The 12,809-nt window shown below is 31.8% G+C and overlaps 2 protein-coding genes across 3 annotated transcripts; both read left to right on the top strand.

The window, feature by feature from the left end:
- Positions 1-646: 646 nt before the first annotated feature.
- LOC146923258 (uncharacterized) lies at positions 647-4,550 on the top strand. Of its 2 annotated transcripts, XM_085715961.1 has the most exons (9): positions 647-1,182; positions 1,418-1,906; positions 2,018-2,139; positions 2,236-2,320; positions 2,478-2,765; positions 2,876-2,991; positions 3,090-3,254; positions 3,668-3,868; positions 3,992-4,550. In XM_085715961.1, the coding sequence occupies exons 5-9, from the start codon at positions 2,672-2,674 to the stop codon at positions 4,241-4,243; spliced, it is 828 nt and encodes a 275-aa protein (XP_085572087.1). In that variant the 5' UTR covers positions 647-1,182; positions 1,418-1,906; positions 2,018-2,139; positions 2,236-2,320; positions 2,478-2,671; the 3' UTR covers positions 4,244-4,550. The 2 variants fall into 2 exon arrangements, with proteins under 2 accessions (XP_085572087.1, XP_085572088.1); XM_085715962.1 differs by lacking the exon at positions 647-1,182 and having other exon boundaries at positions 1,806-1,906; positions 3,668-3,800.
- LOC146923259 (uncharacterized) lies at positions 1,406-2,252 on the top strand. The gene is made up of 4 exons (XM_085711676.1): positions 1,406-1,685; positions 1,810-1,906; positions 2,018-2,139; positions 2,236-2,252. The coding sequence occupies exons 1-4, from the start codon at positions 1,406-1,408 to the stop codon at positions 2,250-2,252; spliced, it is 516 nt and encodes a 171-aa protein (XP_085567802.1).
- Positions 4,551-12,809: the final 8,259 nt, after the last annotated feature.

Below are 12,809 nucleotides of genomic sequence, written 5' to 3'. Positions count from 1 at the left end.
TTGTTTAAAACTGAGATAGGGGACGAAATATGTAATTTTGCCGAAATAGAGTTATTGCTAAAATCTGTGAGCTTTAAATAAAATAGACAGATGGTTCCAAAAACTCAATATTTGTTTGGAATAAGAAATGAATAACTTAGTTTCGTAACGCTTAAGGTCTTTCATGTTTAGTGCTCAGTTGTCTCATAGATAACTAAATCAAGACAAAAAAATTATGGATGAAAGTGTTATTTGAAATTGAGTCAGGGGAGGATATATGTAATGTTGCCGGAAAAAAATATTACCAAAATCTCCAAGTTGAGTAATTGAAAGTTTTGCTTAATATTTAGGTTGTTTTTAGTATTAAACAAATAAATAAATAAAATAGATAGACGGGGTCCAAAAACTCAATATTTGTTTGGGTCAAATACCTGATTTGGTCCTTTAAAAATTCAAAGGACTAACTCAATATTTTTATCAAACTTAAAGGACTAAAAGATGTATTTAACCCAAAAAATATTATTAAAATTTGAAAGTTTAGTAATAGAAAATTTTACTTACTATTAGAGTATGTAGTTTTGTTGAAAAAAAGAGTAATTACTAAAATTCTTCAAAAACAAAGGTAATGCTTATGTGTAAGGTAAGGAGTCTACCTAATCTTGAGTATAAGCTAGGTGGCGAAGGGTTAGGGTCTTAGTTGGAGTCTATTACTTGTCATATAGAGCTCTGATGATGTGCTAACCAAGTCTCACCCATATTGTCTAATTCATTCAGTCATAGCTCCCTGTAACATTCTTGGGACTATACCATTGTAGCTTATCGTCTTACGTTTTGTGATGCTTCTTGGGACTAATTCATTCAGTCATAGCTTATTGTAGCTCCCTGTAACAGTCTATTACGTTTTATATTGTCTTATCACTGGATTATTGTGATGCTTATTGTGATGCTTATGATGCTTATACCATTATGTCCCTTGTGCCATGAGGTGTATAAAACACTAATGTTTGGACAAATCGAATCATTCCCAAAAGCTTTGTTCTACTTGAGTCTTGGATGGATCCACCACTTAAAGGTTTGTGTGATGTTGTTCCTGGAGCTCTTGCATGGTCAACGATGGTTTGAATTTATAGGCTATGGAAGGTCCCTGCCCTTTTTTATGTCAGCCTAATTGAGTCACTAGAAATGGTTTTTGTTGATGACAAGGTGTGTATTCTTCATACCCTTTTCACGTTATTTAACTCATTGGTGCATTTTTAATAAGCCAGACTTCTCTCTAAGGCTTTTGATAATATTCTACCATGCAATTTGCCATTGATTTAACATTTCCAGTCCGCCCCTTTGAGTTTGGTTGTTTTGTTTCGGTTTAAATTTATCTTTTCACATGTGTGTAGCTAAATATCGATTACTGACTGCTAATATATGATCCATGTGGAATAAGGGTTGTAAAATTCATGCAACTATACCCAAAGAGTTGTTGCATCTGTTTGAAGGGAAGGTGGCCGAGGGTGATGTCTATAGGATCTTCAACTTCTATGTTGTTCCAGCAAATGGACGATACATGACAACACCTCATTCCTACAAACTTATGTTCCAAGTGAACACAGTGGTTGGAAAATCTGAGAATGCTCTGGTCACCCCTCATTTGTTATCGTTTTCTAGATCGCCTGAAATTCGTCGTTGCCAGCTTGAACATGACTTCTTAGTTGGTTTGAACATTGACTTCAAGCTTTATTCGCATATTTTAGTCATATACTTTGTATTGTTTTATGTATATTTTTGCTTTACAACAGTTTAAAGTTGTGCGATGTTTTTATTTTTATATTTGTGTAGATGTTATTGGATTTCTCACTGGTATGTCTACTGCGAGGGAATACATTAAGGACGGTAAAATCACCAAAATATGTATGCTTGAGCTCAATGATGCTAGGTGATTTCGGTGTACCAGTTATTATTGTTGAGTTAATTGTTCTGTGTTATCTTGCTATGATCATAACAAGTAAGTGATTCTGATTATTTTTTCTTATTTGTTGTTTTCCAGTGGTAAATTTGAATGTGTATTGTTTGGTGAATATGTTGATCAATTGCAATCTTTAATTGGAAAGCATGTTGAAGGTTTTCCAGTTGTTGTAATTGAGTTTGCAAAAATCAAAATATTCCGAGGTGAGCATTATACTCATATACCTCGACATATTCTGCCTAATTGTTTGTTTTATTTGTGTGGATTGCTGTTTTTTACTATCTATCTTATTGATGAAGGATATCCCTCGGTCTAAAGTGCTATGAATATCACCAGGATTTCAATCAATTCTCACATTCCCGAAGTGGAGGAATTTAAAAAAGAGTATGTTAAATTTTGTTTCTCTAACTTTGTTACCTATCGAGTGCTTATTGCATGAGAATGTTTTTTTGCCACATGCGCAGATTGTCTATAAGATGCCTTTCCCTTCTAAACATTTTAGGTTGGCGCAAATGTTTGAATTCATCCTTTATTTGTTCAGATTAGGTCTTGCTGCTTTTCCAACAAAGATTCGAGTTACTTCGATCGGCCCAAAGATCAAGAGTAACAGCAGAGTTGATTTCTTGCACAACTATCCAAAGAAAACAGTAGCTGAGCTAAATGCTACAATCGAATATGGGTTGTGCGTGGTTCATGCACGTTTGGTAGGTTGTGCTGAAGGTGAGGATTGGTGGTATGCATCTTGTGTGTGTCACAAGTCGTTGTCTGGTGATTCGAGTCCGTATCTGTGCAAGAGATGTGCTAAATATGTTTTTCATATTGTTCCGAGGTTAGGTGTTTTGTTCCTGATGGATTTCGTTTTTATTGCTATACCTGTTTAGTAGTGTTTGGGTTCGCTCAAGAAGGATTAATGATTAAAGTTGGAATATGCAATTTTAGGTACAAAGTCAAGGCGATGGTGGATGATGGGACCGATGATGCCATTTTTGTGTTATCTGATGCTGATGTCAATCGTTGTCAAGAAGAAGTGTGCAAGTTTGGTTGGTGCAGCTGAGGTTAGCATTTTATTGATTGGACTATGGTCTTCTGAGTTCTTATATGTTTATCTTATATCTTATATTTGAAAGGTTTTTTTCTCTTTTTTTGTTTCAAGGCAAGAAATGCAGGATTTTGTCCATGTGAGTTTGAAGCTTTGAAGGACAAACAATTGTTGTTTATTGTTGAGAAGAAAACATCTGCAAATCCAAACCACGATGGTTCTTACCAGGTCAAGGGGTGTTGCAATGACCCCGGTGTTGTTGATTCCTTTTTAAAACAGGTATTTCTTAATTAATATTTCTTGATGACTTGCTTATATTGCTGCGTCAGAATGTGTGACAATATGAGTACATGAGTATAGGTGGAGCCTTGAATATGCTAAGGATAGGGCTTTCTCATGTTAATATATGCGGAGCTGTCAAATTAACTATGCCAATTATTCTTAAGAACTATGTGAATGTATGTGGTTTGCGCGCCTTCACTCTTGGGTGAAGTTGTCAAGGGATTGAATATATGCGGCAGATCACGAATGTTAAAGTATATTTTTGTAGTTATGTTTTACTACTTTAGTTAACTTAGGTACCTTAGGTAGCTTGGGTAATTGTCGTGTTTTATTACTTTAGTTGTGTTTAGATGTCGAAGTGCATTATGTATTAATGAGGTGTGTGTTTTGAATACAAATTGGCTGAATAGGTTAAGTCTAGGGATACTGCTCAGGTTGATATTAAGGATGAGGTTTTGCCTATGGAGGGACATCCTGCCATCCATAAAGATGAAATCAAAGAATTGGACCCGGTTCATCAATCATATGTGACAAAATGCAAAGGTGACTCTAATATTTTTGAATGGGAGGTTGAAATTACTGATCCTGTTCTTCAAGCTACAAGTCCCCTCGTGAGATTCATTTGCTTTCAGTTGTTTGTTTTTCTTTCTATGATTCTATGTTGGTTATTGTATCATGCTAGCAGACTATGTTAATTTTTCCCTGAATTGGACTATTTACTTTTTCAAATCCAGACACTTCGAGGACCCATTGCTTTTGAATTCACAAAGCGGAAGAAGATGTCAATTATTTTGATGGATTTGGACACCATGGAGACATATAAAGCTGACATTATTCCGTCCAAGGATAAAAATGAGGACTGTATAGCCGACGCTTGGATTCGGTTTGCGTTTGACAATACTCTTCGAGTCGGCGACAAAGTGTGTTTCAGTCTTGACTTCGACTTGAATAGCTTATTCGCTGAAATAGTCAAGTATGTTCCATGAGTTTGTAATTTAACTTTCACTGTGGATTTGGAAAACATCGTTTGAATTTGCTTGATACATTTCTGTAAGGTATTAAGTTGCCGGTGTTCAAGGTGCCAGGGGCGTTTACTCCAACTTTCTTATAGTTTCAGTTGTATCTGTCCCTGCCTTTGGCGGTGCATGTCTTGTTTTTTTTTTGTTTGATGCAGTATCTGCCCGTGGTTCAAGGTGCCATGGTCCTGTTAGCTTTTAAATGGTGTATTCTTTTGTAAGAGATGTCTTTGATACCAAATCATGATAGTCGATTTATATCACAGGATTTCATGGATATGATGTTTACTTCTTATATCTTCTAGAGATGACATCCAAAATTTTTGAATATTATTTTTCCTTTCAAGATCTCATTAATCTTTGTTGCAATTCTAATAAAGCTCACAATGATATAGAGCAGCACATTTTTTTAGGGATTTATTCCAAAAATCCAGCAACACATAGGGACTATTTATAATTAGCAAGTTTAATATGAATCACACAAGAAACCACTGCTGCCGGTCTTCTACAAGTTAAAGATGTTAGTGGATGGTAGATTACATTTTATTCATGTTTTTGGCCATTTAATTTTGTGTTTATGATCATGGTGGCATTCACTTGAGTGAAAATGTTGGAACTAAATGCGGCATATTGATGATATATAGCATATTGATGATATATCCCATTCACAAATTGCAGAAAGTTATTGATTATGGTTCAATCACAGTTACCTATTGCAGAAAAGTAGTGATCATGTCACTAAAATAAAAAACTTATACTCATTTGGATACTGATATTGATATTGATGAGTGGTTCAAAGTTATTGTCTTTAAAGATTGATATTTTGTTATGTTATCGTTGTGTTACAATGTACAAATATATATAGTACAAAATTTACCAATTATTAGTAGTAACGTACAATGCTAGCTGCAGCATATTAAACTGAGGTATTCTAGCTCTTAATACAAATAATGACTAATCAAATATTTGTTGACTATAGCAAGTCTGCTCTTAATGCACTAATGACAATATCAAATATCCTTTAGTATTTGATGACCAAATAAAATCTTCCTTTTATTCTTCTGTGATACCACCAGATTTGTGGATTTTATTTGGTCCATTATTGTTACTGCTATTACTGCTGCTTTGCTACTGCAGACTTAATGATTTTTTGCATTCATGATTTGGCGAACGTGGTCGAGGACTATTCGTTTATGAGTTTAAGTCCTTTTTGGTGTTCATGATTTTTGCGGGATATTTTGTGTGTTTATATTTTAAATGTCCGCGTGTTTGTATGTTGTATTTCCATCTACTTTTATTAATTTGCATGTGGTGCGCTGTTTACTTCATGACATACACGTTTGTATTTTTGTACCACATTAGTATCGTTGTTGTGAATCTTTGATCAACTGTGTATAAGTAATAGGCTTCTGTTCATTTTTACGCTTGCTGTCTTAATGTATGTTTAGGTCTTGAGCCTTCGCCTTGGTGTTGTTAATCAACGTCTGTGTTGCCCGTGCGTCGCACGGGTTACACACTAGTACATTACAATGAAAATCATCTCATATCCATTTGTTAAAAATGAGATAAAATGGCATCATTGCTAATTGTTAATAGAGCATTTCTTAACCACTGATTACTCATTTTATTACATAGGTTACTCTTCACAAGTTTCATAGCTGAAAAAAACATGTTCAACACTTGCAGTTGCTACCGTGCGCGTGTGCTACATGTGTTTTATCTACTAAAAATAAAAAAAATAGGGAAAAGCATGTGGAGCTATAGTCCCACATAGCTCCAACATGCATCCGCCCCTGTGCACGAGTTAGCTCATACATCATTTATTCAATGAACCTAAAAAGTAGTTTTTTTCTTATAACAGTGAGTGACCGGAGGAAGCATGTGCTATGATCATTGTTACGAGCTTAATTCACCGAGAACTAACTAAAGGTGTTGACAAGTTTAATTCACCACACTAAGCAACATGTGTTGAACCAAATGCGGAGTAATACTTGTTCCAGTCTTTACACGTGTTCATTCATTACATTTCGTCGTTGAATTCATCGTACCAAATAACACTCTTGTTTAACTATATCTATCAACATTTTAGAAGTTTTAAGGTATGTCACTTTTTGGTAAGTCGTGAAATCGAACATCTAAAGTTTAGAGTATATAAAAAAAAATAAAAAAATTTACTACCATGTTTAACTTGTTCATGTCATTAGAGCATGGACATTGCTAGTTTTGACTTCTAAGGGATGGGTGTTAGATAGGCCCCTATCTCATTTCCATGCGAGCTCTATTGACTATTGGGTTATTTTTTATTTTATTTTTTTGGAACAAGTTATTTTTTATTTTATTGAAAGACCATATTTGGTTATTAGTTAAAAATGTAATATTCAATGTTCTAAAAAATGATTTATTTGTCAAATTACTAGATTATTAGTCAAACTATATGATTACGTAGGATGCAAGGTTTTACAACTTTAGAGTTTGCCTCAACTCGTTTTGTTTAGGTAAACTCGACTCCAGAACTCGTACGAGTTTACCTAAATTAAAATTATATAAAATTTATTATATGCATGACATATATAAGCTAATATAATATTGTAAATATGTCATTAGTGTAAAATATGACTTAATTACAAAGGCAAATTACACCAAACTACCATAATAATACCTTATGCTCAACTTAACATCAAAATACAAAAATTAACGCACAAAATCATAAGTTTCATAAGTCTCTAAGTTTAAGCCATCTATAAAATCATCCAAAAAAGCAATCAAAAGTTCCCAAAGTTGTTAATAAAACTATCTAAAAAATAAACTAGTTAATTTCTTCAAAAGGTCAACAAACACCACCACCGCAACCCTAACCGACGTCGCAATCATCGGCGTGAAATCTGAATTTCCACCGTCAGAATTGCAACCCTAACAGGTATGTGCTCCCATGTTCATGGTTTGAGAACTCAGAGAAGAAGAAAAAAAGAAACGTTTTATTTCAAGAACAACGTGTTATTGTAAAGATAACTATTTAGTAAACATTTCAGTTTTTGGGCTTGTATAAAAGGAATTGGGTTTTGAAAAAAATCGACCCAAAAAGAGCCAATTTTTTTTATAGTTTTTTAGATGTAAACTCGTAAAACTTGGTAAAATCGGTCAAACTCGCCAAACCTTCCGATTTTAGGAGAAATAGAGTTTACCTCCATGTTAACAAGATTTTAGTACCTAAAAACGTAAACTCGGAGAGTTAACACTTGATTTGCGGAACATTGGTAAGATGATTTAATTTGTAAAAAATTTATGACACTGATAAAATGTAAATGAAAAGAACTTTATAGAGAATTTAATTTAATCATGTAAGTACAAATTATGTCAGTAGCTACAAGAACACTGATATATTTGGAAAAATTTGAGATTTTTTACACTTCTAGTCACTAGATTATTTGGAAAAAAAATACTTATAAACTAGTGTAGGAGCTCATCCTTGCACAGGTAAAAACCCAAAGCAAAATTTGATAAATACAAACATATTTGAAATAAGATGATAAATGAAATTATTATTACAATTATTAATTATTGACATTAGTGACTTAAAAATGTTAAAAATAATACAATATAGAGAGGGAAGGTAATATGATTTCATGTGAGCTTAACTCAGTTGATAAGGACAATGCATAAATTTATGCAAAGTCCAGGGTTCGAATCCCGGACATCACCAAATCATTTGTGTAAGTTTCATAAATTTAAAAAAAAAAAACGCCATTTTTGGACACACAAAATATGTATTTTAAAATTTTGAAAATGCAAAATGATTTTTTTGAAACTACTGATAATTACCCTTGAATAAAATCCTAGTGACCTCTTTCAAAAAAAAATCCTAGTAAGTTTTTTTTTTTTTTAATAAAACAAGAATGCAAGGATAGATCAAACATGTAAGCATATATGAACGTAAGGTCCTTGGGCAACTGAAAGTTTTTCAAATACCCAAATATCCTTCAAAAACATATGCATAAATCTTTATGGCAACGTTGTTTTCTTTTCAAAATATTACACTTCAAATTTCACCCAAAAGAAAGAGAGAAAAATTAAGAACGGACAACAAAAGACCCCTAAACTGATCATAACAATCACAAATTAAAAAAAAAAATGTGCGACTTGAAAGATTCACAAACTTACTTAAACTGAAAACTGAGTCTAACAAACTACACACACCACTGGACTTCAGATCCCATTGAAGAAAGAGTGATACTTTTGAGAATTTTTTTTTAACAAGGCTAAGAGAGTAAAAATACACAATTTCTATCATGAATGCTAGTAGTCGACGCATGATGGAAGCAAGAAGTTAGAGCGGTAGACAAATTTATAGATTCCATGGCAAGACAGTAAGTAGGGATCGGAGCACTTGAGAAGGAAGTCGAATATATATTTCTCCAAGACCACACACAACAACAGCGAAAATGTTGGAACTGGGCGGAGTAAGGCAAATCATGAGCGAATCACGGGGGTCCACATTGTTGAAGAACTCAACATATCTGAAACTTCAAGAACATCAAATATTTTTCGAGGTCATACCGTCTATAATGCAATGAAAGAAGGACTCGTCATACGATGAACATCGAGGACAAAGGCTCTTTGGGGCAAGGTTCCGATGATTCCGTGGAGATAAAGTAAAGGCAGAGTTATAACAAGCCACCCACACAAAAAAATTAGTTTTTTTTTTCTTTCTAGAAGTTGAAGGTGTCCATTCCAAGACCAAGAAAAGGGTGTGGCATCAGCACGACGTTGCTTCAATAGCCAATAAAAATCGGACCTTGTAGTGTAAACACCATTGAAGTTATCACACCAAATAATGGTATCTTCGTTGACCAATCATTGTGTTCTTAGACCGTGAACACTGAGAGACATGGTGGTATGGGAAAAATAATATAAGATATATTGTCTTAAGGATAATTTGTTTCCATTATGCAAAAGAGTGGCCATAACGTAAGATTTGTATCGACACATACAAACCTATTGTAGAAGATGTGATTGGATAACCATAACAATAGAAATGTGATATATTCCATATTGGAAACTTCAAGACCTGACTTACGAAAAGCTTCTATAAATTTGCTAAAACTAGTGGGAGATTTTGTGAATTGGGAACGGAGTGTTATAAACAAGAATAAACAATTTTTTGTTAAACTTATATAGTATTGATTCATAAGTAGTTACAAAACTAGAAAAGTGCACGTCAATCAGAGGTTAAATTATGTAACTAAGTAGTGTCAAAGACTTTTATTATCAAGAAACATGGCAAACATGGATGTCACTAGTCATTATGAGATTATTCTATAAATATGTATCATATGCATTGTAATAAGGGTTGCTTAATATATTTTAGAAATCACACCTAACTTTAAAATGATTGTTGATTATTTACATTTAAGTATGTCATTTGTCAAATTTATTTTAATGAAATATATCTTTTTGCCATTTAATTATCTTGCAATTTACATTTTTTTCATTTACTTTAATTTTCTGTACACTTACATTTCTTCAATTTGCTTTTTCAAAATCATTTAAAACATTGTAATTTACATTTTAAATTATATTACATTTCTTGCACTTTAAGTTTTTATCAATTTATTTTTATGCGTTTTATTTTCTACACTTTACATTTTTCGGTATGTTTTTACATTCTTTTCACTTTAAACATCATACTCATCCATTTTCGAAAAACATTTTACCTTCAAATCATTCATTTTTATGCATTAAAATTGTTCAATATTTGTGTTTTCAAAGACAATGAGCATTGACAGTGAAATTTTCATGAAATATATAAACTTTGAGACAATCACTCTTACATCCCTTTCCTACAAAAGGTTTATATACTCATTAACTTCACAACTCTTAGGAGGGTGTATTGGATTGAGATTGTAAAGGATTTTAAAAGACTTTTTTATCATTAAAAAGTCTTGAGGTATTAAATCATGACTTTTATAGAATATAAATAAATCATGTGGTATTCAATTAAGACAATCAAGACTTTTTTCTAAGGGCAACGAAATTCGTTGGTATTCAATCAAGATTTCTCGCAACTTATAAAATGTCTCTTTGTATTCAAAAAACATAGATTTGGATGCATTCTTTTGTGGTGTGGATTTTGTGAGACTTTTTAGTCAAAAATCTGAACAGAACACTCATTCAACAATCTCACAAAAACCTGTGAGACTTACGATTTGCTTTTATGGTGATGTCTCTCTCCAACGAGACTTGAAGTTGCCTCATTTTGTTTTTCCATTTATATTATCATTGCCTCTCATTTTTCCAGTTTTCTTATCATTTGGATGTCATTTTATTTTCCAGTTTTCTTATCATTGTTTCTTGGTTTATTTTCTTGACTTTATTTTTATGAAACGTACGTTGCTGCTTGTTTTATTTATTTATTTTTTATAAATCTTCATCCATAGATATGGGGTATTGATAATTTCTTCATTTGAACCTCACTTCACAGACGTGAATCAAAACTTTAAAAGACAAAATATGGATGAACGTATGCAAGCACAATAATTTACACAGAATAATACGCCAAAAACAATATCTTTTTTAGTGAATAATTTGAATTTTAACAAATGAAAAAGTGTTTCCTTCAAATCTTATAAATGAACAATAATTTACACAGAATAATATACCAAAAACAAAATGTGTATTGAAATTATCTTGTTAAAGAGTGTTATTATCATTTTTCTTTAATGATTGTTTAAAAGTACATTGAAATCTTATAAATCTAGAGTCATTTCAAATCCTATGAAATCTTATCGTATAAATCCTTTGATATTCAAATTACAAATAACAGTCTTTTAAAATCTTAAAAGTCATTAAAATCTTGTATAGTCTTTTAAAACCCAGAAGACTTTTTCATACAAAAATTATCTTTTAAAATCCTAATTCAATACACTCCTTAGATATTAACTTGTCAAGAACCCACATTAAATATTCTGTTTATTGATAATTATTAATAGGTATTCGTATTTCATTAATATAAAAATCAACAACAACAATATTATGACAAAAATATTTTAAATGCACATCAGTCTATAATACATGCACTATTAAGTTTAGTCCATAAAGTTATACAACAATTTAAAAAATTGTTGTTGACACAACAAATATACAATTAATTAACTTCTTTACTGTTATTTTAGTAGCTAATTATTGTTTTGCAATGACGTTCTAGTTTTTCACATCTTCTAAAATCAAAAAGGTATCCAAGGCCGTTAGATCTCATAAAAAGGTAAATAAATATAAATAAGTGTTTGAAAGTGACAAGTGTAATAATAGGGAAAATAGTCACTTTGATCCTTGAATGAGTGACGAGTAGTCACAATAGTCCCTCAATGTACCGAAATAGCAAAATAACCCTTGATTGTGTACTTTGTTAGTCAAAATAGTCCTTGATATTAAAATATTTCGTTAATATTGTCATATTAGTCCTTCAATAGACTTACTTATTGTCATATTAGTCCTTATACATACTTACTTATTGTCATTTTAGTCCTTATATCAAAAGAGTTATTGTGAATATTAAGGGGTTATTTAAGCTTTAGAGATTATTTTGACTAACAAAGTGGACAATCAGGGACAATTTTGAAATTTTGATATATTGAAGGACTATGGTGACTACTTGCTACACATTCAGGGACCAAAGTGACTATTACCCGTAATAATATTATAACATTAAAACAAAAGTATAGGTTTTGAAGTAAGATAGAATTATCTTTCAATATAACTATTACAGTTATTCTTAAAGGTGGTGGACTAAGAAATAAGATGTAATATGATTGAACTGGATGTCATGGTAATACCTCCAAAATTAAGAGGGGAGAAGACAATCTATACAATACTCTTTTTTGTCTTACCATAATCCTAGAGTACAAAATCATAAATGCAAAGTTCATGTTAATAGGAAAAGGAAAATAAATTATTAGGTGCTAGTACAATAACAAACGATATCTCATAGAATATTCTATCATATGGTTACATATCTCTTTTGCTAGCACAATAACTCATTCTCCTCTGTAAGATTTTTTTTTACTCTCTTGGAACTAGTACTCATAGATTTTGGGGGTATTTGTTAACCAATTCACATATGCCATCTTTGCAAATAAAAACATAAAACAAGTTCCCAGTTTGTGGACAATCGATATCATTTTTACATTCACCTGTTGTAATGAAAAAGATAATACAACAATATTACTAAAACATGATAAAAGGTTGAGTACAAAATACAAACTAAAGAAGGGAAATTGAAAAGGATGAAAAATGACTTACCACCAACTTCTGTTATGACAATAAACATGGAACTAAATAGAAACATAACATAAACAAACTTGAGAATTTCAGTCATATTTTTTGCATTTTGCATGTAAAGGGTATAATTATTTGATCTTTTTATAGTGTATAAAGTTCATGACCCCTTTAAATAATTAAATAATTTCTAGCACTTACAAAACTTTAAAAACATTTCATAAAATAATAATCATTATAAAATATCTCTTAAGTATAACCGTGT

Source organism: Medicago sativa, chromosome 5 (genome assembly GCF_051527215.1).
Source record: "Medicago sativa cultivar Bolivia chromosome 5, Bolivia_mono, whole genome shotgun sequence".
Classification (NCBI taxonomy): Eukaryota; Viridiplantae; Streptophyta; class Magnoliopsida; order Fabales; family Fabaceae; genus Medicago; species Medicago sativa.
Note: the sequence above shows the minus strand (reverse complement) of the source record. Positions and strands in the feature narration are given on the sequence as shown.

Bases quoted from the DNA above. Each gene is read 5' to 3' on its own strand.
- LOC146923258 (XM_085715961.1), top strand. From the start codon at position 2,672: ATGCATCTTGTGTGTGTCACAAGTCGTTGTCTGGTGATTCGAGTCCGT. The intron at 2,766-2,875 runs GTTAGGTGTTTT...ATGCAATTTTAG, and splicing joins GTTTTTCATATTGTTCCGAG to GTACAAAGTCAAGGCGATGG. The intron at 2,992-3,089 runs GTTAGCATTTTA...TTTTGTTTCAAG, and splicing joins GTTTGGTTGGTGCAGCTGAG to GCAAGAAATGCAGGATTTTG.
- LOC146923259 (XM_085711676.1), top strand. From the start codon at position 1,406: ATGTGGAATAAGGGTTGTAAAATTCATGCAACTATACCCAAAGAGTTG. The intron at 1,686-1,809 runs GTTTGAACATTG...ATATTTGTGTAG, and splicing joins TGAACATGACTTCTTAGTTG to ATGTTATTGGATTTCTCACT. The intron at 1,907-2,017 runs GTGATTTCGGTG...GTTGTTTTCCAG, and splicing joins CTTGAGCTCAATGATGCTAG to TGGTAAATTTGAATGTGTAT.